This window comes from Pseudopodoces humilis, chromosome 11 (genome assembly GCF_049639895.1).
Source record: "Pseudopodoces humilis isolate 2021_Gansu_Grassland_sample_001 chromosome 11, ASM4963989v1, whole genome shotgun sequence".
NCBI classification, from domain to species: domain Eukaryota; kingdom Metazoa; phylum Chordata; class Aves; order Passeriformes; family Paridae; genus Pseudopodoces; species Pseudopodoces humilis.
The window spans coordinates 5,692,815-5,720,363 of NC_142210.1; the positions used below are offsets into that span (position 1 = coordinate 5,692,815).

The following is a 27,549-nucleotide window of genomic DNA, read 5'->3' on the forward strand; positions in this document are numbered from 1 at the left end:
ACCCCACCAACACTGGGCTGTGGTGCTGACAGCAAAGTGCTAAAGGGTCTGTGACCATCAGTGCCCATCACACACACCCTCTACCCCTTGCAGCCCCTAACAGGCCTGAGACACCTTTTTTACACACACTCCTCCCACCCCCAGCACAGGTACAACGAGGTGAGAGGGGAGGTTTAAGTTTGATCCACAGGCACAAGATGTGTCTTTTACCAGCAGCCCCACCCACAGAAATGCACAGGGCACACGGGAAAGTTCAGCCAAGGGCCTCTTTAATAGGTAGGCAGAACATGTGCAGGTCAGTTTGCTCACACAGGTGCCATTTCCTGCATTCTTCAGCCTTGTCCAGCTTTGCCCATTCTGTGCCCTCAGACCTCATGACTGTTGCCATGAGACAGCAGGCCAGGCCTTACCAGAACAGCTGCTTTTAGCAGAACACAGAACTCAGATGTGGCCCCCAGCCACAGAACCAGCACAGGGACACCAGGCCGCTGGGCACAGGACAGGCTCCTCCAGTGGGGCAGAGCTGGTTTGGTTACTTGGAAAAGTTCCTGCTGTTGCCACGAGCCCCTGGGTGAGCACAGGCAGCCCTTCCTGTGCCTCAGCATGCTGGGGTTTGTCCCAGAGTCCCAGCTGCCCCAGGACTGCCAAAGCAGAGTTGGGGTATCGCCCAGCTACAACCCACCAGTGCCCAGCGAGGCTCAGCATAACGGGTTCTGGGAAAGGTGGTGCAGGGGAAAATCCTGTGTTGTGGTGGGAAGGCTTCCCAGCACCATGTCCTGGGAGCAGCCCTGGCCTGGCCAGGGCAGGAGCACTACTCTTCAGCCAGCGGAGGGGGAGTCAGGTGCAGCTGGAAGTTCTCATTCTGGAAGACGCTGCTGGTGGCCGGGTCCCCATGGGAAGCACTGAGCAGCCCGTGCTTGTCACCGCCACGCGCCAGCTCCGTCAGGAGAGCCAGCTGCAAGGAAAACCCCCCTGGTCACTCTGGGAACGTTCTGCAGGGTTCAGAGAGCCCAGGGCGTCACTGTGTCCCTGCTTCAGGGAGAGAAACCTGAACCCAGGTAAAGCCAAGGGCATGCGTGACATTGAGGGACCCTAAGGAGCTCCGTGCAGGTCACCAGTCCTCAACTGAACAACTCTCCTGGGGTCTTTAGGTTGCTCTGAAGTCACATAATTGAAAAACAAACCCAGAAAGAACTGAAACTGCCAACAACCAAAGCCAAAAGAGGCAGAAGGCACAAGAGAAATGCCAGGGCCAGGAGCTGCACTCTCCTTGGGACAGCAGGGTCGTAGGAGGAGGGAGTGTTCCCAGTGACTACAGGAGCTACGGTGTCTAGAGGGGAGCACAGTTACAAATCCACAAAGGATCACCCCATGGACCCAGCCCCAAAGGCAGAGGCATTCCCATGGTTTCCCTGCTAGTCACTTCCCCAGCATGGCTGCCTTGCAGTGTGCCACAGCCAAGCGCCAGCACTAGACCAAACACCAGAGAAAAGCCAGAGCCCTCGTTTGCCAGTGCCAATGTCTGGCTTGGCAACATGAAAAATGCCCACCATCAGTTTAAAAGCAGAAGGAAAACAGGGAGTACGTACGCGGGAGGTGCCTCGGTTCAGTCGGCAGAGCTGGTCAAAAGCTTGGATTTGCTGAGGATCCAACACAGACTCTGAACTCATCTGAGAAAGAGTAAGAAAGTTACAGAAACCACGCAGAGCAGGCAGTTCCTACACAGAGAAATTAATTCCTGGGCCAGGTGCATTTAATCCATAACTTGTTTGGGAGGTCTTTTTAGCCATCTTTCCCTTGCCATGAAGCCACTATGTGTGCCCCAGGTTTGGGGAAAAAAAAAATTACAGGACAGTTACACCCCTGCATCCACAGCAAGTTATTGCTGGGCTCTGTCCCTGATGGCAGAGACTGATGGTACTGTGATACCTCTGAGGAAGGAAAAAAGGCACGGGAAAACTCACTCACAGCCGGCTGGGAAGAGAAGTAACGGGCCTCTATGGCCAATCAGCCTCTCCAGGCTCCTTCCCAGGCGGCTGCAGCAGCTTCCCCCAGCCCCTTCCCGTGTCCCAACCCTGCCCAGCCCGACACGGCGGCACAGGAACCCTGCCAGGGGACAGGGGCTGTCTGTGCCTGCCACCCCATGACTCTGACAATGACTATTAACTACTACTGTAATCCTATAATGGCATCAGGAGGTCTCATCTCGTCCTCTAGTGGGGTGGTACAGACTGAAAGCTGGGAAATGAGGGGTAGAAAGGGGGAGGCAAGGTGAGTCACATCAGTGGCAGCCACATCCCCAAGCCCGTGGCCAGCTGTAGGGTACAAGGCCACGTGTACCCCAGTAAAGAGGGGTAGCTGCAGGTGCAAGCAAAGAGAGGGCCCAGAGCTGCACGAAGAGCACAAAGGCAGAGGGCTGCACACACTCAAAGTACTGTAAATGGCACCATTTACAGGTCCCAGGGAGAGATGACAAAGCATCACAGATTCTTGTAGGTTTCTTCCATTTATCACATCACAGTGTTTCTATTTTGAATGTTTCTGTTCATATTGCAAAGCAAAAGCATCATCAAGAAACCCCAACAGAAGCCAGGAGAACAGCCTCCCTCGTGAGCAGCAGGCTGGCATCTGTTGTCTCTGGGGATCTATTTTTAAGGGAACATTCAAATATCTTCTCCAAAATACATTTCCCATGGGCTACTAAACAAAAATGCTACAATCCTGTCAGTGGGTACTGACTGAAGCTGCACTGATTTTAAGCTCTCTGGCAATGGGAAATGCACTGAAGTCCCCATGGATTTCCTGAAGCCTGGGTAGTTCTGAGACCATTCCAAAAACCACGCACATCTTGCCTTTGATCATTAGTCTGTGAAGAGAGGAATGTCCTGAGCGCAGATCACTTATGCTGGAAACATTAGTCAAACTCTCTCCTTCTCCTCCAGGATGTTCTCTGTAGTGTAAACAACTATTTGCCAGTCAGAGAGCCAGATGTCCCCATTCCCTGCATACCTGGCATAGGCTTTGAGCCTGGGACAGGGAGGGTCAGGGACTCACAGCCAGCAGGTTGTACCAGTGCTTCCCAGGGACACACAGGTCATCCTCACTTCGAAAGTGCAAAAAGCAAGAAAAAACTGCCCTCCACACTTCCTGTGGCCACAAGCATTCAAGAGCAAGGAAAATGCAATATAATTGGCCTCCCCTCTCCTGCTCTCTCCCTACCACGCGTACGTAGCTATCAATCAGGCTGTTCCCAAGCTGATGAGCTGAAATATTGCAGGCAATTCTTTCTGTTGTCATGGAAACAACTGCTGTCAGGCCTTTTCCTTTTTCAACTGTGTCACTAAAGGCATGTTTCCCTCCAGGAGCCACGGGAGGCTCCCGGGGTCCAGCAGCAGCACTCAGGTGTCAGTGGAAGGTGCTGGGCTCACCCCACATCACAGCCTCTGTCTCCATGTCTGGCCAGCTCTGAGATCAACCCTTCAGCACCTCCAACCCATTTCCAGCCATATCCCCACACCCTCTCAGAAAGGCCTCAGACAAGACACAGAACCTCAGAAAGGCAATTAATCTTCTGAGGATCTTGGCCAGGAGGAAGGAAAAAGGCTGTTTTCATTTTCCAGCTCTCCTAGATCCCACCAGTAATGCTAATCTCTATTGCATGTTTTTCTTGCACGTATTCCACCCCCTCTGGTAGTCACCACACAGCCCTCCCAAGCTTGCAATTATCTTCAATTTAACAGCTACAAACTCCATCATCAGCCAGTGCTTAAAGCAAAGCAGAACCCACCAGTTTGAGCAGAGGCACCGTCATGCCAAGAGATCCATCCCAGAGCTGCCATTCCTTCCACAAAAGATTGGTTAGAGCTTCAGAGTGCCCCATTGCCCCAGGGGCTGCTCCCTTAACACAAAGATTCAGCCGGAAGTCCTGGGGAAAGTTTTGGGATTCCTAGGTACAAAGACAACCCCCTCCACATTCCCATTTACAGAGCTGAGCCCACAGACAGTGGACACCAAGCCCACCCTTGGTCTTCCTCCCCTGCTTCACCATGGCTCATCAGCCTTACAAACAGGCACCCAAATTCAGGTCTTTAATGAAAACCCAGACAATTAATGTAAATCTGCCTCTCTTTTGTCAGAAAAGGCCCTGCTGTTCTTAGGGTGCTCCCAGGAACCTGGAACAATCAACCAAAGAGAGAGCAAGGCAGGCTGAGACCCAAAGTCACTACCATGACAGTAACATTACTGAGCTGTTAAGGAACTTCAGGGAAACCTCAGGATGTCCCTGTGAGAACAGCAGTGTTCTGCTGCTGCTGCCAAGCTCTGCAGAGCCCTGCCAGTGAGACTCCGGGACAGGGAACAGCCTGGCAGGTCTTGGGCAAAGCTGCCCTGAGACAGTCCCAGAGCCTCCAGAAGCTCACCTGTGGTAGCACACACCTGGCCTGGCAGCAGGTGAGCCCTGCCTGCTCCCCGTTGGAGGCAGCCAACAGCCCCGAGTGGCCGGGGCAGAGCAGCCTCCCCAGCAGGCAGTCTGTCACACAGCCCTGACCTCTCACTCCTCGGCAGCACCAGGGGAAAGGCAGATGTCTCTTATTTCCAGCTGAACTTGCCTGAACTTGAGGAGCAAGCCTCCCACTCAAGGCCTGGGAGAGCACAGGTCTGTTTGTGCTCTGACAGAGTCAGTGCTGCAGCCACATGAGACTGCAGTGATGGAGAGAGGAGGGCACCCTGTGTTAGACAGAGAAGCACACAGGTACATCCCTGTGCTCCCACTCACACTCTGGGGTAGCTGCTCCTGCCTACACCAGGCACTGCTGGGATATTCCCTTGGACTGCTACTGATGCCTTCAGCCAAAGGAGCAATAACCCTGCCCAGAGTTAATTAGACAAACACAACCCCCACACATCCACACTGGACACTGTGGCCCAGCAGACAGGGTGTTCATTTCTCATCCAGCAGGCTCCGAGGGAAGCATGGTAGCACACGGATTACATGTGAAAAATGATGCCCAACAGGCCTGTGCTTGGGCTGAGCTCAGCACCTGCATCTGAGAGTTCAGAGGCCTCATGCAGAGAATTCTTTTTCTAGAGATGAGCCAAGAGGCTGTTGAACAGGTCCCACAGGGCCAAGCACAGAAGGCTGAGGAGGTGCTGTGTTCTCTCAAGGGCAGGAGTTGGGGAGAGAAAGGGAAGGTAATCACACAATGTCCCAAATTGGAGGGACCCACAAGGATCATCAAATTCAACTCCTGGCTCTGCACAGACACCTCAATAATCCCCCCCATGCCTGAGAGTGCTGTCTGAATGCTCCTGGACCTCTGGCAGCCTTGGGGCCATGCCCATTCCCTGTGGAGCCTGGTCAGTGCCCCACCACCCTCTGGGGAAGAATCTTTTCCTGATATCCAGCCTAACCCTGCCCTGACACAGCTCCAGCCACTCCCTCAAGTCCTGTGTAAAAGACACACAGAAGAGGGAAGAAATCCTACTTGGTGTAAGGGTTAGTGACGTCTCCTGCCAGCAGCAGGAGATAATCAGTAATGTGACCCCAAACCTTACAGAAAACCCATGGGAACACCTCTGTTTCCCATCTCCTTCATCCTCCCTGACCCCTGAGAGCAGCCTGGCACTGCTGTGTATCTGGGAGGCTCTGAACATGCCCAGGAGCTCAGCTGGAGCTGCCCAAACCTGTCTGTGCCCATGTCATGTGCAGACCACACAATGTTGCCCTCCCTGTGCCACAGGGTCATGGGAACTGCAGCTTTCCAGTGATGGCATTTAGCAGACACTCCCCTGCTTTCCTGAAAGGGGCTGTCCAGAATAGCTACTGTACCCTCAGCTACAGCCAGCACCACTGGCACAGTCCCTCTCCTACCCTCCCACCAAGGGACTACGAACAGCCAAAGCCTTGGCTTGCCTTTATTTCATTCCCCTCCTTCAGAGGAACATCAAAGGCAGGAGTTAGCTGCACCCTTAGCCTTGGCCAGTTGGTTATTTCTCAGCTTGGAATCACAGAGGGGAACAGCCATCCCTCTTCCAGCAGCAGAAGGAGCCAGCCCAGCTCAAGGAACACTTTGCCTGGGACATGCCCCTGCTCCCAGGCCCCTCTGTGCACCTCCTGCCCTTCCCTGGTGCAGTGCTGGATCATGATGGACACACCCTGGGCTGTGGGGCACCAGCTCAGCTTACAGAACCACTGCCAACGGGGACTGCTGCAGTTTATGGGAACATCCACAGGTTGCTGCAGCCCAGCAGCTGCCACTGCATTCCAGTGAGTCTGTTCTACACATCCTCCCAGACTGGAATGTTTTATTATAAGGGTGGAAATTTTCATCAGACTGTAGGAATAGTTTCTGAAAAACTGAGAGGTAAAGTCAAGACGAGATTCCCCATTACAATTTTGCCATCTTTGCACTTAACCAGGCCATGATCCTTCCCCAGGTAATCCTGGTCTCACTGCTCCTGGCAGTTTGGAATCAGCTGTCCCTGCACTCTGCCAGCATCTCACAGACCCCACAGTCTTTGGATTGTAGGCAGTGGAAGGAGCATTCTTGCCAGGCTGCAGATTGCTCTGAAGGAAAGCCAGGAGACACAATTACAATTCAGTCTGATATTTCTCAAAAAAAACCCACAAAACAACAAAACTCACCCAACTCCTCCAGCATGAGAAGCTCAAGAAAACAGTAAATTTTGATTTAAAAGCTGCTACAGAGTAATTCTGGCTTTAAAATCAGTCTTTTTCAATTTGTATTGTTCGCAGTTTTAGCTTTGGTGCCAGTCCTCCTCTACCCACTCACAAAGACACCTGCACTCAGTATTCTTCTTACTAGATCACTATTGTTTCCATTACAAGCAATCAGAGATGTTCTGTGTCTCCAGTTCCTTCCTCACATGGATTTCCTGTGTTCTGCTGAAGTGAAGAAATCCATCTCCAAAGCCAAAGGACTGGATGTTTGCTGAGTTAATTTGCACATGGGAACATTCTCCACAGAGGAGAATTCTTGTAACTGTGTAAAACTCTAATTATCTCTATGGTGTTACTGGGGGTGGGGATCACATCTGGATATTTTCAAAGTTACAAACCCCTTGAAAGTTTTTTATATTGCTGAAGACTAGTTCATAACTGATGGTCACTGTTACCCTGAAAACAGTAACACTGGCTCTGTCTCCTGATGGATGGAGGTAGTGTAACATCTGTTGAGCTCTAAAGTAAGTTTAGGTGAAAAAACCCATCCTAAACCTTCACTGTTGCCCAACAGAAAGCACGTGGTACAGAGGGACCTTTAAGGTCACATGAAGGATGTGGTACCCAGCCTCTCACACGTGGGAGTTGCTCCCAAGGCTCTGGAAGGCTGTCATAGGGAGGGGCACGGGAAAACTGCAGGACAAAGCCCAAAGGTAGAGCCTGACAAACTGGATTAACTATGGATCAAGTCCATTGTCCGTCCTGGCGTGACTTGACAGGATTAAACTCCTGAATAAAACATATCTGCCATCTGGACAGCTCCAACAACAGCATGCTCGGAACTCCTCGGGCACGGAATAACCAGAGCATGGCAGCTCAGGGGTTCATGGCAGAGCTTATGGCCCAGCAGCCAAGACTCTTCCCTCCCTGATCTCCAGTGAATAGGCTGGCAGAATAAATGGAAAACATTTTCTCATTGAAATGAGGCAAACGAGTTTTGGGAATCGGTGCCTGAGTCACCCGGAGCCTCTCCTGCAGGTATGCAGGCAGTGGCCCAGCTGCTGAGCCCTCACCCCCACGCCTCAGTGAGCTCCACACACCACAACAAACACACAGCTCTGCAAGCGGATTAGAGACAGGCCATCAAAACAAGCTCCCTTTTCTTTTAACTCTCATTAGGGTATATGCTCCAAGGTAGGGAGGGCAGGACAGATGATCATCCAGCCCCAGAGGATTAGCCTTGGGACGCCAGTGAGGCTCAGGGGTAACACAGAAAGCACAAACTTTTGGTAGCAGAATCAGAAGAAAGAAAATCCCCTGTGCCCTTCTTTCTGCTCCCTTGGCTGGGGCAGAGTGTGCCAAGCCCTCAGCCAGGTTTCACTTAAATCCGTGCTGTCACTGACCCCATAATGGGTCAGTGCTGGCTTGTGGCATCTCTCCATCTCCCCAGTTTCAGGGAATGGCCCCAGCATCACACACAGAGCACAGGGCAGAGGAAGCACTGTCTGTTGGGCTGTCGCTTCACATACACATCTCAGCCACACTGCACGATTCAAACTGACAGCCTTTGCCTGGGCAGGGCAGAATTAGTGCTGTGAAATGCACTCCAGATGCTCAGTGGCATTTCTCAGTATGACTCTACTCCTAATTCAAGGCTTCCTAAGAAAATAAATACCTCAGCTGAAGATCACCGTATTAGATTTTGCCAAGAGAGGAATAAGCTTTCAGGGTCTTCAAAGGGGCTACAGGGAAACACCCTCCCCACAGATCTCTGTGCAGAAGAGGTCCAGAAGCTCTGGAGTTTGCTCTCTGGGATCAAGGGAGGACAGGGCTGGAACCAATCACCCTCCCTCTGCAGATCTCTGTGCAGAAGGGCCTGGAAGTCCCAGATCTGACTCTCAGGAGGGCAGGGCTGGGAAATGTTGTTAGCAGGACCTCACTCAGGATTTCCTGCTCACGAACACCAGCTGTGGAGCCAGAGTAGCTTGTTCAACCCAGAGCTCTGGGTCTGACCAGGGCTAACAGAGTCAAGAGAGGACACAGAGAAGCGCCATCTCCCCCAGTTGGCAATCCCAGCATTGCCCCAGCACAGAAAGTCCACTCTGTAACAGCCCACGCAGGGCCAGAGGAATTGTTACCCCTCCCCAGGGTTAATAAACACTGTTGAGCAGTGATTGTTCAGCAAACGAATTTCCTGCAGGAGCTGGAGATTCTCCAGTCTACTGACAAGTCTAAATATACTCAGCTTTTTTAAGATGTGACTGTGCAACAGTTTGATCACATGTGAGTACAACACTTAAATATTGTAATTTTGATATGTGAGGAACATCACAGACTTGGAGAGGATCTGGGACACAGCGAGGAGGAGCTGGGGGCCTGAGCAGTGCTGGGGCTCTGCTGAACCCAGCCCAGGGCCGGGCTGTATGTATGGAGCACAGGATGCCGTGACTTCCCTGCCAAGAGCGCGTGACAGCAGCAGAGAAGCAGCAGGGCACCATCCTGCACTGGGATGGCCTGGGATGGACACTTTCTAGCTAGCACTAGATGATCCATGCTGTAAACCTTCCCCATCCAGTCTCTCCACATCTCCCTTTAGGCCCTGAGTCCCAGCCAGCCCTTGAGCTTCATCAGTTAAATAGAAGGAAGCACCTTCTCCTCCTTACTCCAATCACTGCCATGGCATGTGGAACATTTTCCCCTTCTTTCTCTACAGGGTAAGTCAGGCTGATGTCAGAGAGGAGCCACAGGGGCTCCCTAACTGACTGCCCAAGAGTAACCCAGGGATAACCCAGTTTACAAAGCATTGGAATCAAGTGTCAGGCACTTGAATGCTGAATAAAGTTTTAGTACTTAATTCTGCCTTTAGTTTTTAAGCTACACCCCAGCCAGTCACTCCCCTTTACGCCCACTCCTTTGGGGCAGGAGTGCAGAGGGTGAGATGTGGGGCTGCTGAACCTTCCCAGCCTCAGATGCATTGCCCACATCCCACTGCAGCAGGACAGGACACACACACTGCTCAGCCTGGTTGGACCACGCTCGATTTCCAAGCTCCTGGGAAAGCTTTGCTGCTGTCACCTAATCAAAGAGTAACACAGCCTTGACTGTAGAGACTGCAGGGTGCTCCACACAGGCCTGCAAGATTCCCTTTCCCCACATCTCCCTCAAGCAGGAAGCCTCTCCTGTGAGTGCAGCAGCTGACCAAGGCCCTTAGCCAGCTTTTGACTGGGACGGGTTTGGCAGCAATTGAAATCATCTGCTAGAACAAAACCAAAGTACTACTATAAAAACATACTCCAAGATTGAATTATTCTGACTCCAGGAGTGAAAATGCTGCTCTGTGCACATCCCTACGGTGACAAATGCACAAAGTACCCCAAGGCAGTTTGGAACAAATCCTCACCCAGGGGCCACTGGAACATGGAGCAGCAGAGCTCAGCTGCCCAAATGCAACACACCTTAAGACAACCCAACAAACCACCTGCCACGGGGGCTTACCATCCACAGCACCAGCCCAGGGAAAAGACAGCTCCACGCATATTTGAGGCTGTACTCCAGTTTCAATTAGTGATGATGAAACTTGAGTGCACAAATACTGACAATAAATAGAAATTAATTCTCTGTTCTCTTACCCAAATCCAGCTGCATCAATCTTGGTTACACTCAAGCTTCTTAAAATACTGTGCAAGCACTTAATGAGTCAAATCAATCCCAGACCTTTTATCCAGAGCCAGATTATCTGCTAGGAAGGTGGAACAGAGGCTCCACAATCCAGTCACAAGGAATGTGTCAGCTTTCAATCTAAGTTTTATACAAAACATACCTAAAAATAATTTGACAGGAATTGTCCACACAAGCAGCTGCAAGCATCCAGCTGCCCCTTACACAAGCTCCTAGACTTTCTGGATGAACAAATTTCCATGACTTCCAGAGTTGTACTCCCACCAAAATAAACAGACATTCAGAAAAGTGACCAATTAGCTGCTCAGAATGTGACAGGAACTGATCAGAGTCTTGTCTGGAAGCACAGACAGACAGAGAACGAAGTGATGATGAAAGTTTACCTGACAAGAAACCATCTCACAAAACCTACCTGTGCCAGGGATGCTGCAGTCCCTTTTTTCAGCTCTGAGAAGTTCTCACTCAGCTTCCCTCCCTTGTTGCTTGAGTTGCATTTGTAGCACATCCACCTCATGAGGCCCTTGTTGACCACCCCACACTCCTTGCTCAGCAGGCACAGTGAGTGGTACAAATGGCCACAGCTGGGGAGAGAGAAGTCAGTGCTGGGAGGCAGGGCAGCACCTCCTGAGCTCTGCACGGTGGAGGGGAAGGGGCTGTATCTGGGAATCAGCAGATCAGCAATGTATCCTCACCCTCCTGTTGATTTCCAGACTCACAGAATCAACACTTGGTGCCCATTTGCTGATACTGCTACAGACTGTAACACCAAGGTAACAACGATTTCACCTCATTTTACAGACACCTGGGCACAGACAGTACATGGGAGATGCCAGGGCTGTGGCAAATCCAAGATGTACAAATACACAAATGAGCCCAGGTGTTGCAGTGCCCAAAGCACACTGCTGGGAGAGGGGACAGAAAACTGACAGCCAGCTCCTGAACTGGGAGGCGATTACTCCCAGCCAGCAGAGCTGGCTGCATGCAAAGCAGGCTCTGATGGGTGTGATTAGCCAGCCCTCTCACAGTGCAAGGCAGCAGGGAGATGTGCTCCCTGGAATACAGATCATTACTCCAGCAAGTCAACCAGTAGATTTGTTTCCCCTCTTAAAACTATTAACATGATCGAAGCTGCAACCCCACCTCTTAACTTTACCTGAAAACAATGATTTCATCAGCAGTTTCTTGCCTTCTTTTGTACTGCTGGAGACAGATGCAGCAGTAATCCTGCTTTGGGGTAAGGCCTCTGGTGACAGAGGCTCTCAGGTTACATAGGGACCAGTGAAGATCGTGGTTTAAAAGGCTCGTGGTTGTCTCTAGAAGGGTCTGTGGGGAAGTCAACACACAGAGTAGGTCAGTCTTGTCACCTCCAGACTGCAGAAACTCCCTGCCAAGCAGTTCTTCAGAACTAGCAGCTTAGCAGCTCACTAAGAGCAGAAACAACCAAATAAAATCCCTTCTCCTCCTATACTTTCTATCCACTGACCTCAAAACATGTATCTTTTCATCACATGTTAATGGAGCAATTCCTCTGCACTCTCAAATAGATGAGTCCTGTATTGGCTTTTGCCCAAGAGCAGTAAGAGAGGCATGGCAGGCTCATCTTGTCATCTTCCACATCAAACCTCCTTTTTTTTCCCTTCTACCTGGCAAGCTTATACTGCTTATATCCCCAGGTTAAGGGAAACATGCTAATAAAAATCAAAGCTCAAATGCACTATGGCAATTAAAGTCTTTAAAAAATCCACTCAACTGCTCATCTGCTTGTCCTTCCCAATAGATGCTCATTTTCAAAGAGCCCAAAGAACCACCCTGAGTTTCCAGTATCCAGTTTCTCTCAGGCACAGGGGCTCTGCTCCCTGATCCATCAGCAGCAGCTGCAAAAGGCTGCACCAGAGGATCCCATCTGGGGACACAGCCTGTCTCAGAGCTGCCAGGCAGGGACAGGGGGCAGGAGCTGCCCAGACCTTCTGCAAGAACCCAAACACAGATAAAAGCTCCTGGTGTTCAGCCTCCACAACAAAGCTATTTCCCATTGTGTCTCTGCATTGGCTGCTGGTGCCTGGCAGCCTGCCCTGAGCAGCAGCTGGGATGGCACTGCCTCATGATGGGGGAGAGGGGCTTGGAGGAACACTGTGCATCTTGTTTAGGGAGAAAGGAGTTTCAGAAAACTGCTGAAGTGTGGAGACTGCCTGGGATTTGGGACTGGACTAAGAGGAAATCTCACTAGGTCACAAAGGAAGTGCAGCATTATCACTTGGATGTGTAAAACCAGCCTAATTTAAAAATCTGTTATTTAAAACTGCATATAAAGACAAAACATCAGATTTGTGCCTTTGAATCCCTAACTGCAGGATGAGCTGGAGAAAAAGCAGATGTTTATCCTTCTGGTACATTTAACACAGAACTGAGCTGCAGAGGTGTTCACCATGTACCTGTCAATCCCTTCACTTGCAATCTGTGAGCAAACCAAACACCCTTCCCATCCCCCAATCACACAGAAATCATTCACATGTCTGTTGACTTTGTCCTGCAGACAGAAATGAGAGAGAGCAGTAGGCCAGGCAGCTAAAATAATGCTGCATGCAGCAGTGGACAGAACAGAAACAGGCAACTTACTTGTTCATAGTTAAAAGTGTCGAGCATTCCCAGAACAAGCCCTTGAATTTCTCCAAGTTTCCCTTTTCCATAAACTGGATCCTGTATGAAGAAATGCAAAGCTGCAGTTGAATCACAGGATATGACAATTCTGATACTTTTTAGGTCTTTTTTTTCCTCTGGAATGGAACTGCAAATGGAAGCTACAACTGTGGAGTTAAATATGCTGCACACGCACAGGGACAGCAGAATAATCCCACATAGTGGTGGGAAAAATCAGTAATTAGCAAAACTCAGTAGATAACAACATCAGTATAAATTAGTGTGCCTGGGTCAAAACTGGAAACTCCATTCAGGAGCTGCAGGAGGTGACTGGAGAGTACATTTGAGGAATACTGAAGGGAACAGCATGGCCAGCCAGCTCTCAGCCCTGCCACTGCCCTGTGCTCTTGTCCAGCCAGTAGTGCCTCATCCCCAGGCTCATCCCAGACCCTCATCTGCAGGCTGGAAGAGCACACCCCAGTCATTGCTAAGCCCACAGCCCAGCTGGCAGGGGGAACAGGGCCCAGGGGCTCTCCTGGTGCTGCAGGGCTGATTTTCACATGCCCTGAGCAGCTCTATTGCCATGTTCCAGCAGCACAAGCACAGGGCTGTGGTACAGCTCATCAATCTGTACATGTCCCCCTTCCTCCAGCCTGCTCCAGCCCAAACAGCCCTGCACATCCATCCTGGCACCCTCTGAAGCATCAGGAAGCTGAGAGAAGGGTGGAAAGGGCAGCAAAATTGAATTGAATTGGCAAAAACAGACCAGCAAGATGTGAAAAGTCAACTAACCCAGAGAGCAGAAAAATGGTGGGGACACAATGGATAAAGGAACAGGAATGGGATAAACAAGTTCTGGATAAGATGAATGAGAGAAGGAGTAAGAGCAAGGCTGATTCCATGCTGGGACTGGGCAAGAAGAATTGAGAGTGACAAAGCCAGCTGACAAAGATAACTAAAGCAGCATGGAGGCTACACTGCACGACACCCTGAGAGATTACCAAAGCTACAGAAAGCAAGTCAAGGAACTCTTGAACAACAGCCCTCGTGGGCAGTTTTACAGGCAGAAATCCAATGTTCAAACCTAAATAAAAGCAGCCCTGAGTAACAGCACTGAGTCAAAACCAGGATTTGAAGCATGCTGGATGAAGCATGAAGAGCTGGATGTGCTGCACAGGCTCCTTTTCTGCCAGGTAAACAGCACAGCCTGAACACTCCATGGTTCCCTTCTTCCTGCACCATTTAGCAGCACAGCACAGGAAGGGCATTGCACTGAGTCACTGAAGGGATTATGAAGGCAACTGGGATTTCCAGACAGCAGGAATGTGATCCAGAGCACAGAGCAGTTGGGCAGGCAGCCAGCATCTCTCCTTCTGAAGCCCTCAAGTACACGGCCAACAGGTCACTCACAAACTGTCCCAATCCCACAATTTCCATATGGCACCTCAAACTTCCTAAGCTGCAAGTGGAGATTTTCAAAGCCACTGGTTTCCTGTCTGGACACAGAGTGGAGGAAGAGGAGATGTGAAGAAGAGAGAAGAATAAAGACCCACGTCCAGCTTTGCAGAGGGAGAACACAAGTCTGAGGGCTTTCAGTTGCTGTCTCTTCCTCAAGTCATGCTTGATCTCTAAAAATAACAGCAGCTGGGAAGAAAATGGACTTTTTCTTCTTTACAGAGGAGGCCCATGGTCTGGCCAAGTCTCACCCTGAGCCTGGCAGCCCAGTGCCAGCAGTGAGTCCATGGCCATTCCCTGTGGGAGTCACCCAATGGGATGGGCTGGAGCTGCCTGCCTGCCTCCAGCATCACACCCACAGCTCCCAGGTCACTTCTCCAGACAGTTAATATTGCAGCTTCAGACCCCAAAAAATTTCCAGACACAAAAGCCATGTGGGATCAGTTAGTTTCATGGAGAAATATCTTTCATTAATTCCACCTTATAAAATTGGTCTCGGTTTGGAATTCAGGCATACTCCAGACACGGATGTGCCTTCCCATGCAGTAACACAGGCACTGCACCAACCAGGAACAGATCCCAGCAGCTGCTCCCAGGCTGGTGCTGCCCTGGGAATGTGGCATCAGCACAAGGAGCCAGAGCCAAACGGGCTGCCCAGGGCTGCCACCAACAAACAGATGGGAAAGAGCTGGCAAGGATCCACACACAGCCCAGAGGTGCTCACGCAGCCCTTTCAGCCAGTTCTGCCTCTCCCATTTCCCATTTCTTCCTGGGTCCAGGAAATAGCACTTGCTCTGCTACCAGTGCTGATAAATGCACTCTGCAAACACCTTCACTTCAGCTTCTCCCCTCTGCAAGGGGCCAGAGCAACCACTCCACACACAGCTAATCCTAGTGCTCATCTCCCAGACTAGGAAGAAAACAACCAAAGCCCTAAGCGGGACTGGAAAGAATATAAGGAGAAGCTTTGTGGATCTTTCTGCTTCCACTCTGTAACAGTTTTTAGAGAATCCTTTCTTCCCCTCTTTGGGGTCCCTACAAGTAGCTTTTACATTTCTGGTTTCTTCAGTTCTCCATTTTGTAGGAGGCATCAGCTGCATCTGCTTACAAAACATTCATGAAGGATTACAGCTTTGTAAGGGAATTAACACTCAACCTCAGCCCTCTTCAGAGAGCACTCACATCTTTAATAACATGGAATTTTTCTTAATGCTCAAGAGGATTCCTCTGGTATCTCTAATACGGTTAGTTCAGACTTCCCAGTTAATAAGTAACTCCCCAACACTATAAAGGATGAGCAGCAGCAAATCTCTCAATTGTTATTTCACATGACTTTGGTTAGATAATGCTGAGCCCAGCTGCTGGGACAGGCAGGTGCCAGAAGCCTGCTTGTTCTCTGGGAAAGCTGCAGGTCTGGCCCCAGCCCTTGCAAGGTGCCCTTTGGCCAAACACTTTGGTTGCAAAGTTAACATATGCATAAGGTATAATCTCTAAGCAGTTAAGCCCAGAAGAGGAAGAAAACCAGTCAGCTAAAATTGGAATACTTTAATTCCTTTTCAGAAAAGGCAAGATAATCTACCTCAGTTGACTGATGTTACCCACCTTCCAACAAAACTCCCAGTGAATTCCTGGGCAGCTGTGCCACCTCTCAGCCGCACCTCCAGCATATCTACACTCTATCACAAGCTTTGAGCTCTGCTGGAACAGCATTTGAGGGCCCTGTCAGACAAGCACCACTTGTAATTCTGCATTTCACCAAAATATTTGGAGGGCTTGGGAAAGGCTGTGTGCACTCCAGGGCCCAGAAAGGCTGGTTTCAATATTTCCTTGTGGTCACAGTTAAGGTGGCACATCAGTAACACATCTAAGTGCCCTGCAGAGAGCTCAGAGCCAAGACAGGAGGGTTTGGCACCAGGGTTTGGAATTTTGCATGGCTTCAAAGAGCAACTACACAGCTCTGCAAAAGGAACACCTAGTCAGGGCTAACAACACAGGGATCTGCCTGTCTGGGAAAGCACCACCTGTGCCTGCCATGTTGTGTTTCTTCCCTGCAGGGCACTTAAATGGCATTCCCAGATAACCCAAGGAAGCAGATGACTAGAAGGCAAAAAAATCCAATGCTCTCTGCTGCTTAGCTCTAAGGAAGTTTTCTTCCTGATCCCCAGCAGGGCCAGGGTTCAGAGTCCCTGAACATTTGAGCTGGGCACTCATGACAAGGCCACAGAGTAAGACCTGCTCATCACCATCCCAACACCAGCTTCCCAGCCAGATTCAAAGCAAAGTTCTCCCAAGGGCCAAGCTGTGCATTCAAATAAACTTTACAGAAACCTCCCACAGGCACTCTCTGCAAGCCCTGGAGCAAAAGTTTAACAAAACACAGCCACAAACCCACAGGCAACAGTAAACTGGAGCAGGGCAGTGCCAGCAACCCAGGAAAAAAGGTTGGTGTGAAGGCAGAGTGAATGGAAATGTGGGGGTTAAGGACAAGAGCACAGGATTCAATGAAGGGTTTGTCTTGTAACAAAGGACAGAGGAGGTGCCAAGCACTGAAGGCAGCAGACTGGTGAGACACAGCACAGGCAAGCATTCAGGAGAAGAGCCCATCTCCTAATGAGGAGGATAAGAAGTTGGGAGAGGCTTAAGTGAGCTTCAGAGGTGAAAATCTTCAGAGGTGAAAAGAGCCAGCAATTTCTGAAGGACACAGGTGAGCTCTTGGCATCTGTCAGAGGATACTCAGGATGCAGCAAGGGGCTCACACCCTCTCTGCTGCCCACAAACAATCCAGGTCACATCACACCACACACCTCAGGAGTTTGCAAATACACGGGCATGAGTGAAAGCTACAGAGGGTAAGTGTTAAGAGGCAAAGTCAACTTAGAGATCCTGTATATCAACATCACCTTCCCTTCCATAGGATCTTCTCTTGATCTTTATGATGTTATTTTTCCTACACGTCTTTTTCAGCAACAAGGTACCAATTACTGCCCCATTTTATGAACTTCTGATACTAATGCTCTTTACCTGTAATTCAGTCCTTTTCTCTGCACTTCAAGAAGTCATTATTTTTTGCTCTAGTTGTTCAAAAATCTGTCTTTCCAAAACTCTCTTTAGTCAGACTAAATTTGTCAGGCTGACCAGGGAGGTGGAATGAGCAGGAGCAGTTCCCCCCTGCCTCCAAACCCAGTGACCAGAGCTGCACATGCTGCTCTCAGTGATGCCTGACCCATTTCTGTCCTCAGTAAAGCACTTCACCTGATGAAGCATTCCCTCAGCCTCCTCTGCAGAGCCATCACACCGACCCCGTCCCTCTACAACAGACCAAGACATTTCACTCCTCTGCTGCCTCCAGGACATCAGTGCCAGCCCCTGGAAAAGGATTTTCTATTGTTGCTAAAAGAGTCCATCAGAACAGAAATAGAATTAAATATGTGAAGATTGCCATCAACAAGACTCTCCCTTCATCCCAAAGGAGAACAGATCTTCCTCCACACTGTCACACCTCTCAGCTATGTTATCTGCAGTGGTCACTGCTTTGACTCCTACCCCATCCTGACAGTTCTCAGCACAACCCAGGGAAGCCTCCCTTCCCTGGCAACCTCCCATTCACTCACAGCTTCTCCCTCCTTTCCTGCCTACATTAAACATCAAACAAAGCCCAACAGGAAATTATACCAAAACCTCAGCTAAAAGTAGACTAAATAAGTTATTGAAGAGCCATTAGGTTTGCTTGACACTTCCTTTGATAAAACCACATTTCATCTGAACACACTTATTATCCACTCTCATGCAACATGCTTTGCTATCTTAAGAGTTTGTTCAAAATCCAAGACTGAGCATAATATTAAGATCAAACCAAGAGGTTGCTACAGGTGTGTGTTCATTCTGTAAGCCCTTCTCCTCTCTCACCTGGAACAGAAACCCTGCACAATGTTTCAACACTGTCTCAACCCTTCAATCATTCCACTCCGCAACATAGACAGTTCTAATTCCTTTTCTGTATTTCTGAAGGCTTATTATTAAATCCCAACATCAGCTTTCATCTGTTTTGCAAATTAACAAATTACAGTTGCCTGTGATCACTCAACCCAAGGTCCTGCCTAAAATCAGCTCTTCTGCAAGTTTGCTACTCACTAATTGCATCTCTAAAATAGTATTGCACCATCAATAGTATTTTGGGCCCCATCGTGATCTTTCTGCAAAGCCTATACACTCTGGGTAGCGTCTCCACAACTGTCCATCCTAGAGCCTTAACTAAAAGGCTTTCAACAAATTCAGTGCCAAGTTTTGGGAAATTCATTGTGGCTTTACCCTTAAACCTGTCAAGTTTCAGTTTCAAGTAACTGCAACCTTTGAGGTACAATTTTATTTGGTTTGCAGGAATTACTTCAATTACCTTCTCACAGGTCTGTGTTCTCCCACATATCTCCCTAGATAATTCTATCAGCTTCTACACCTTATGTTCCACCAACAGAACTTCTACTGAAACACTGAACAGACAATCAGCTGATCTGATCTCCAGTGACCTGGGAATACCTTTTCCCAATAACCCAGTGGCACAGCTTGGTGAAACTTCCTTCTCTTCAGGAACGCACCTGGAGAATCCTCTGCAGGATTGAGGGAAGAGCAATAAATGCAGCCATGTTGTTCAGCACTTGCATTGTCAAACTCTTCAAAGCTGGAATGTCAAACAACAGCCACAACAGTTCATTAGGATTCCAGGAGTAAAGAGAGGTTCAGTCTTACAGACAGAGAAGTTTCATTTCAGGTCATGTTTTCTGGTTTGGAAATACCTTTTATGTTCTTCCTCCTGCATATACTGCACTAAGCACACAGCTCTTTGCAGTATGAAGGGTGTTACAAGGTTTTGATCCCACAGTACCTCTGTATACCCTTCCACATCCCCTGCAGTAAACACCCACTTTTTCACTTAGTTGGTAACACCACCATTCACTTTTTCTGTTGCTACCAAATCCCAGTTTGTATCCTTATCTGCATTATGGCCACAGACTCTAAAACTTTCCAGCACTGACATTTGCATGAAACTTGTTCCTAGATCCTCAGCATGGGTCTGGGATGGAGCAAAAGACATTATTCAGAGAATCCAAGAGTAGTTTGGATTGGAAAGGACCTCAAAGCTCATCCAGTCCCACCCCCTGCCATGGGCAGGGACACCTTCCACTACCTCAGGTTGCTCCAAGCCTCATCCAACCTTGCCTTGGACACCCCCAGGGATGAGGCAGCCACAGGCTTCTCTGGGCAATCTGTGCCAGGGCCCCACCTCTCTCACAGGGAACAATTTCTTCCCAATATCCCATCTAACCCAACTCCCTCAGCCTTTCCTCATAGCAGAGCTTCTCCATCTCCCTGGTCACCTTGGTGCCTTCCTCTGGGCTTGCTCCCTCAGCTCCACATCCTTCCTGTGCTGGGGACTGCCAAAACCAATGCATCTAAGCCCCTTTTTAGCTACTCTTATCTCTCCCACAAAGGGAGGCTGCTGTTCAAGGTGTGCTGCTGGCTCAGAAGTGGAGTAGAGAATTTAGCTGGTGTATTCAAGTCCCACTGATTTTATCCATGGTAGACAGGTGCAGGCAGAGGTGCACAAAAGGACTGGGCATGCACAATGACTGTGTATTAAGTCAGGAGTTCCCCAAGTGCTGACTACAACCTACAGAGCCCTTGTACACACATTGTGCACCTTGGCTACTTCAGAGACCATCCTTAATGCAACCAACGTATTAGCAAAGCCTATGGTAGGCTTCCTCTTCCACACAGGACAAAATTAAGTAAATGAAAAAAACCCTATCTACCCAACAGCTGCAGACCACACACCCAAGCTGAGCTCCCTGCCAATCAGGGAGCAGAATATTTAGGAATGGAGTAACAAAACTTCTATTCATTCATCAGAGGAGAGACAGCACACAATTTTTACTCTTTGGAGTCACAAATGCCAAAGTACTCACATTCAGAGAATGGACACTGTGATGAACCAGAGGATTTCTGTGGGGACATCATGGCCTCAAGCAGGGGAAACCAGAGGGCCTGGAATCATGGAATGTGAGGAAAGAACCAGTAAGAACAGGGTAGTGCTAAAAATGAGCTGTGAGCAACATCAGAGGTCACTGGCTAAGACTCACTTCCACATTCTGAGAACAGAACTGCATTTCTGATAACTGCTGTGGGACAGAGCTGAAACAGGATAAAGTAACCTCAGAGAAAAGCACTTTACTAGAATTGTGACAACAATCTGTGTTTGCTTCACTTGCTCCATTCAGTCTCCCCATGTGAGAGGCAAACTCCCACAGAGTGAGAGCTCAGAGTGGGTAGCACAGTAAATGGATCCCAAGTGGAAAGAGACATCTAAATTCTCTTCCTATCTGTTGTACAATGACACCATTGTAGGGAAGAAATGGAGCAGGTCACCTCTCACACTGGGCAGTGCTTGTGAAGAAATTAGAATTCTTGACTTCCAACCATATCACCTCCTCAGACATGGAAACAACATTCTCTGTTCTGAATTCAGAAATTACATAGATTATGCAGAATCTTAGGACTAAAGATGCCTTTGTGTCACTGACATGGGCAAAAGGGAAACACAACCTCAGTCTGAGGAGATGGGCAAAGCCAGCTCCCTGTACAAGAGCTCAAGGCAGCTGCATTTGCCTCCCCTCTCAGAGCCCAGGCTGACACTCAGCTCAGGGGCTGTGAATAGCTCTGCAGCCACAGTGACAACAACAGCAGCTTTGTGCCACCAGGAAGCTGGCTCAGAGCTCACAGTGCCTCTGCAGCATCTGACTGACATTTGTGCCCAACTTCTGTCCAGAGCTGGAAAAGGGGAAAGGCCGTGGCCTCATCCCTTCCTCCCTCTGACCTGAACTTTGCTTTGTGCTTCAACCTCACAAGTGAGGATTTCACTCTTGTGTCTCCAAACCCTGAAGCAGCACAGGGAGAACACAAGGAGAGCCACATGGTGACTGCCTGGACATAGCAGTATCCAGTGGATGGGGAGAGCAAGAGCCATATGAGGCAAAGCTTCAGGAGACACAGAGGCCTTGGTTGATTCTGGTGACACATTTTTGACTACCTTACCTCTCGCTGTTGCTGGTCTAAACTATGTGAATTCCTCTGGCAAAGAGCAATTGTTTTCATTAAAGTATCTTCAATGTTTTCTAGCAAGGACGGTTCAACTGAGCCTAAGTGTCAGGGGGAAAAAGCAAATTACAATTATAAAAACTATTAGACAAGTTAACACTCATTAGATAAGTTAACTATCAATCCTCCTGCAAAATAAAATCATGCTCTTCATCTAAGTCTGTCCACTACTGTCAGCAACTACATTATTAAGAAAAGTTTTGATTTTTGGCACTTTTCCTGAATAGCACAATAAATTGGGCAATAAAACATTTCATTTAATCAAATAAGGAAGATCTTAGCAGTGGTTTAGAATAAATTAAGTAACAACTAACAGAACAAATTAAGTAACAACTAACAGAACAAATTAAGTAACAACAACTGCATTTAATTAGGTGCCCATGAGTCCTTGGGCTAGTGAACAGCACATCTGTGCATACACTCATTTTCTGTGGGCAGAACATTCTTATTTATCTGAGAAATTTGCTTTCAAAAAAGCTGTCTCCCATCACTGTTCCCCATATAATGCCAGCTGAAGCTCAGCAATGAGTTTGAATGGATTCTGACATGGGAAATGTGTTTGGTAAGCCAGTGAGAGGACTGTTCCCAACGGGAAAAGCTGACAAGGCAGCTGACCACACACATGCAAACTATCCCTCATGGTGTTTGAGGCCTCTACCAAGATCAAAACACCAGAGTGAGGGAGTGTCATCCAAATAACTACCAAATGAAGAGTGTCACTACCATGCCTAGAAACCTGAAACAATCTCATTATACCAGGTGGCAGACACAAGCACATCACAGTTTTGTGTTTATCTGTTTTTAATGGAAAATAGAATTTAACTCAGTAAGTCTTACTTCCATCATCTTGAGTAAGCAACAGCAACTTGCTCTGCAATCGCTGAAACAAAAGAGAGGACACAGAATAGTCAGCTTGGGAGTTTACTCCCAAGAATCCTGACAGAAACATTTGTCAAAGGTGTGGTTACACAGGCTCACCCCCATTTTCCTCCCCAGCACGACTAACAAGGCATAAATATCTTTCCAAATATGGAAAGGAAAGCAGGAGGTGAAAGATGATTTTGGCTATGAAAAACGAATTTCAGCATTTATTATTTTCTAAATATTTGAGGACTTGTCAGAAAAATATACTGATGTTCTGAGTATGCAGACACCTCAATTTATTGGTATTTGACAGAAGGCAAATGCTTCCATGGATTCTAGTAGGAAACAAATTGAGGAACAAGGACAACATCCAACCTGAGCACAGGCCACCACACTGATGCCATGGCATAGCAACAATGCCACATTCAGGATTTGGGAGTACTGTACCTCAAGCATAACCAAAAAGGCACCATGGATATCTCCCTTCTTCTCTAGCAAATACGAAGAAGCTTCATGGAGCTGATGTTTTTGGGTTATCTGAGTTGAAAGGGAAAAAAAAAGGTAAATGTCTGTCTGAAGAAAGCTGCCAATGTTTGTTTACAATGCCATGCAGATGGCCAGGGCTGGAAGTGCCTGTGCTTACAGGCACCTTACCCAGGCTGAGTAGCTCTCCTGCATCTGCTTTCATTTCTGAGCTTGCACTATTGCCACTACCAGCGCTCAAAAATTACTGGTACAATTTCCACACAGAGAAGGAACAGTTGCTTTCCCAGCACAAGGCAGATTTTGGCAGCATTGCTTTCCAAAAACCCCAGGCCCGTGATTTTATATACCCTCAACATGATTAATTAGCAGCAATACAGCCACCCTCTATTCTGCAGTTTCTCAGCAGCTTCAGAGCACTACCGGCCCTTTCTTATTAGCCCTGAGACCCAACACAGTGTTAGTCTATTAAATATATCCCACTGTGCTGCAGAAGAGCAGTTTAGCAGCTCAGAGGGACAGAGTGCTAGAAACAGATTGGAAGAGCATTCAGGAACTAGTCCAAGCCCAAGTTAAAGTACCTTTACAGCAGTTTAAAGGGGTAGAAGCTGATTTGAATGCATCCCATGGCCCTTGTTGTCACACATCTCTTTCCTACCTGGATGGTTTCCTCCAGTCTGCAGTATTCCAGAACTTTGAGCGTCTCCAAAACCTGGTCAGGGCTGTACTGAGAGAGCAGCTCGATGAACTGCTCAGTGATGCAGGGTGGGAGGTGTAGCAGGTCTTGGTTAATGCCTTCTCTGGAATAAAACAGGCACAAGAGACTAAAATCAAATTCTATCCCAGAAATCTAGCTGGGAAGAATAGTTTCTTACTCAACTGTGTGTTGTCTTTTGTCCTTAATACAGAAGTTAAAAAATCTGCCTTTAAGAGGAAAATTATGTTGTTTCTACTAGTTACTGGTGCTGAAGGTCTCTCAGCAGCCATTCCATTTGTTCCACAACACATCTTCCTGATGCCTCAGTACAAATTAAATTCTCAAAGACCCCTGTGAAGAAAGAGACCAGCACAGACCCATCTCCAGCAACTCCAATGACAAAGAGGCACAAAGAGTTAGCCTCATTTCCTCAATGAAACCTTATGGTCTGAGTGCTCTGTTCAGATCCTGGTTGCCTGTGTCCTACAGACCAGCTCTGCATGTGTTTGAGGAAACGTTTTGTTGCTTTTTGCTTATTGTTCCTGAAATTCTTCTTTGACTTCCTTTACCACATTTTAATGTTTCATCCCTTTTATCTACCTCACTGAGAAAGGAACTCGTACTTCCTTTAGAGAAACATCCCCATTTTTCAATCCCTGGGCTCATTATTAAGGAAACTTCTCATGTGCAGAAACAGAAGGGAGAACAGAATTGTGAGCAGTGCCCATGTCCCTTTGTCATGACAGTTTCCTACTGATCTTGTTTTTAAAAAGAGCAACATGAAAGAGGAGACTTCAGAGTGAGGAGGGAAAGGATGATGCTTTCCTGGAGTCAGATACAGCACCTGCAACCTTTAAATGAACAGCAGCTCTCTGTCACTGCATGTTACACTTCCCACGGCAGTTCTAGTGCATCACATAGAGAAACAGTGGAAGTTTATCCTGGCTATGAAACTGGGGTTTCTGCTGAAGCTCCTGTTAGGAAAGGAAAAGGATCAGGGTGTATGTATCCAGTTTTCTTATCTTTCTGAACACAAATTCCTAAGCAAGAGAACGTCTGTTAGTGTGAAAACCCTACAGCCATGGGATGGAAAAGGTCTGATATCCAATATCCTCTATTTCTTGGGAGTTACAAAAGGCATACTAGCATCCAAGAAAGGCCAGGAGAATGCTGCGGCTTGAGCAAGCCAAGAGAGCAGCTTACTGTGATTACAATGATTATAAATGTGACATGCCCAGAAACAAAAGCCTCACCCCATGTACTGATCACAGTGGGCAAGTATGAGCACAACTCTACAAAAACTGTGGCCAAACTATTGTGTTTTGACAGCAAAGAATGGACCTTGAAGGACCAAACAAGAACCCTGAATTCTGCATTCACCATCCGCTCTTCCCACAACAAACACCCTGTAAACTCCCCCAGTGCCTGAAAGGGAGTGAGTGCTCTCCTCTTTCTGTGAGTAGACTAAAATAAACTCTCTCTATCTAAAATGATCTTTTTTCTACCAAGATAGGAAAAATGGCAAGTCATGCACCTATAGCATAAGAGCAAACTTCAAGTCTGGAAATACTCTGGGCAGCAAGCATCCATGATTTCATAAGCAAGCTCACCCTTCCCTCAGCCATTTATTTCCTCAAGAAATACAGAGAAGAGACAATGGAAAGAAATCTGGATTTTGATGATTTCTAAAACTAATTGACAGTCCTGAGACTTGCAGGTCCTGCTTGGCTACATGGGCTCACGTTCACTCCAATATAACCATATTCAATGTCTCCCCTGCCATAGTCTTTACAAAAAGCAAGAGAGAAGCACTGGCTTCTCATAAAACCTGGCACAAGGGAACCCTGTAAGGTTCACAGGCAGTGGGGCACAGTAGAGAGTCCTGGAGACTCATGGTTTAGGAGTCTATTGCTACATTTATAAACCTAGAACACCGTGTTGCTAAATAAGTTCATCTTGTTGGTAAAATACATAAACACAAATGGCAACAGACAATGCTTCACTGTGTTGGGTTTTTTAAGAGGAAAAAACTCAAGAGGTTAAAATGGAAACATAGTAAATACTGTGATTAATGAGCTGAGCAATCCCTACTACATTCTCTGTTTCCTGGGGCTGCTTTATGCTACAAACATTCAGACATTTGGTTTTAATTTCCCCTGGCAATTCCTGTTAACCCTGTTTCCTCCCTTCCCCCTTCCACCTCCTTAAAAATAAATCTCTAGCTAAATTAAATGGGCCAAATTAATCCCTAATGCAATTCCACCAACTCAGATAGTTAGACCAGCATGATGAGTCTTGTCCCCATATGATCAAGCAATCATTTGTACTTGAGACCCTAAAAAGCTCTTTTACTGCTCTAAGAATTTTTATTTTGACATGAATTTTGCTTCACAAAAGCATATAAACATTTAGACTGGATGAAAAGAGACAGATGCTGCAGAAGAGCCTAATCACTATTTTATGTATAACTATACTACAGAGTGTAGGTACATCTGCAGTTAGGCCTGCAGAGCAAGATTTTTCCTCATTCCCTGCCTCTCCCAGGATACAGTTAAGCTGCTTTCAATAGGTCTTAGAAGAAAACAACTTCACAGCTCTGAGAACAGACCTCAGGATCTGAGTGTTATTAAGAAAAAGCCACGTGGCCTAGTGCACCACATGGAACATCATCCGTGAGGGAAAAGCAGAGACCTGTGGGAAGAACAGATGCAGAACATTGCCTCCCATTGCTGCTTTGAACACATCATGTGTTGCCCAAGATCAGAAGGTAACTACAGGAGAAATGGGCCTATTTAGCTCTAATTATGGTAGAGTGAAATTAGATATGTTTATTACTCAGAGATTATGGGAGGCACTCTGTGCATAAGATTAGAATCCAGGTTAATTACCACCTTCACTGGGTGCAAGTGATACCAAAGCATAAACAAAGTCCTACTTAACATCCAGCTGGGTTTCATTTCTGCTTAACTTCTTTTTTTTCTTCCCAATAAATCATTGATAAATAATCTGATTTCTTTCCTGTAAAACCCAACCAAGATATTTTTTATAAATTACCCAGAGAAAACAGGAGGTGTGGAAATGAACACCTTCCACACAAACATGTCTGTAAAACTCAGGAAATAACAAAATGTATGTTTGGGGTTTTGGCTTTGCTTTGGGTTGGTTCTTTTTTTTCCTTAATTTACATGCTAAGAAAATCCAAGAGGTGATTGATTAATTCCAGGTTCTGGCTTCCAAAGCATGCTTTTTATTCCACTTCAACATAAACAAACATTGACACCTGGATTCCTACTCCTCCTCTTCATTAAGCACAATTAATTTGTAACTAATTAATAAACCAAGATCTTTCCCTCAGTTGCATTAACAATTGTTTGAAAGCAACTGGAGCTGTGCATTTGATACTGATTTAACAGAACGAGAACACTCAATGCTGAAGCACTGAAAGAACATGAGCAGGTGGAGCAAGCAAGTAGTTAAAAAGAGGAGCTTGCAGCGAATTAAAAATGAAAATGCAGAAAAATGCAGAAGTTAAAAATGTCAGTTGACCCAAATGCTCTTCTGTTTATGTTAAGCTCAGGTACCTCAGCCAAGTAACCAAAGCTGTGGACTGACAAGAAAAATGGGTGCTCCGGCCCCAGGGTAACCATTCCACAACTCTCTGGAGCAGCAGTGCCCAAGCTCCCCCCACATGCCAAAGACAGCACATTCCATGCACTGGAGCCCACAGCACTTCCCAGGCAGGGAGTAAGCAGGGACTCTCCTGAAGGATACTCCCCACAATGCTTCTTTTGGGCTGTCCTTCTCAACTTGGGGCACCCTGAGGAGCAGGTCACCTTTCCTAAGCCTGACCTTGGCCATAGGCTGGCTATTGATGCACTGTTTCAAAGAACTGATTTTAATCCACATA

General features: G+C 47.6%; 1 protein-coding gene across 4 annotated transcripts in view; it reads right to left on the reverse strand.

Annotated features, from left to right (window-relative positions):
• Positions 1-252: 252 nt before the first annotated feature.
• Positions 253-27,549, reverse strand: part of VPS8 (VPS8 subunit of CORVET complex) — a 66,646-nt gene continuing 39,349 nt past the window's right edge. For 2 of the 4 annotated variants that reach the window (XM_088060848.1, XM_005529594.3), the window contains exons 35-45: positions 23,604-23,745; positions 22,910-22,999; positions 22,436-22,478; positions 21,536-21,639; positions 20,410-20,488; positions 19,042-19,124; positions 12,974-13,054; positions 11,511-11,680; positions 10,770-10,938; positions 1,590-1,670; positions 253-955 (exon numbers count right to left, since the gene is read on the reverse strand). In XM_088060848.1, the coding sequence (XP_087916974.1) occupies positions 812-955; positions 1,590-1,670; positions 10,770-10,938; positions 11,511-11,680; positions 12,974-13,054; positions 19,042-19,124; positions 20,410-20,488; positions 21,536-21,639; positions 22,436-22,478; positions 22,910-22,999; positions 23,604-23,745 (1,186 nt within the window). In that variant the 3' untranslated portion in view covers positions 253-811. Of the gene's footprint in view, positions 956-1,589; positions 1,671-10,769; positions 10,939-11,510; positions 11,681-12,973; positions 13,055-18,982; positions 19,125-20,409; positions 20,489-21,535; positions 21,640-22,435; positions 22,479-22,909; positions 23,000-23,603; positions 23,746-27,549 lie in introns of those variants that run through there. The other 2 variants (XR_015773432.1, XM_088060849.1) reach the window with 2 other exon arrangements.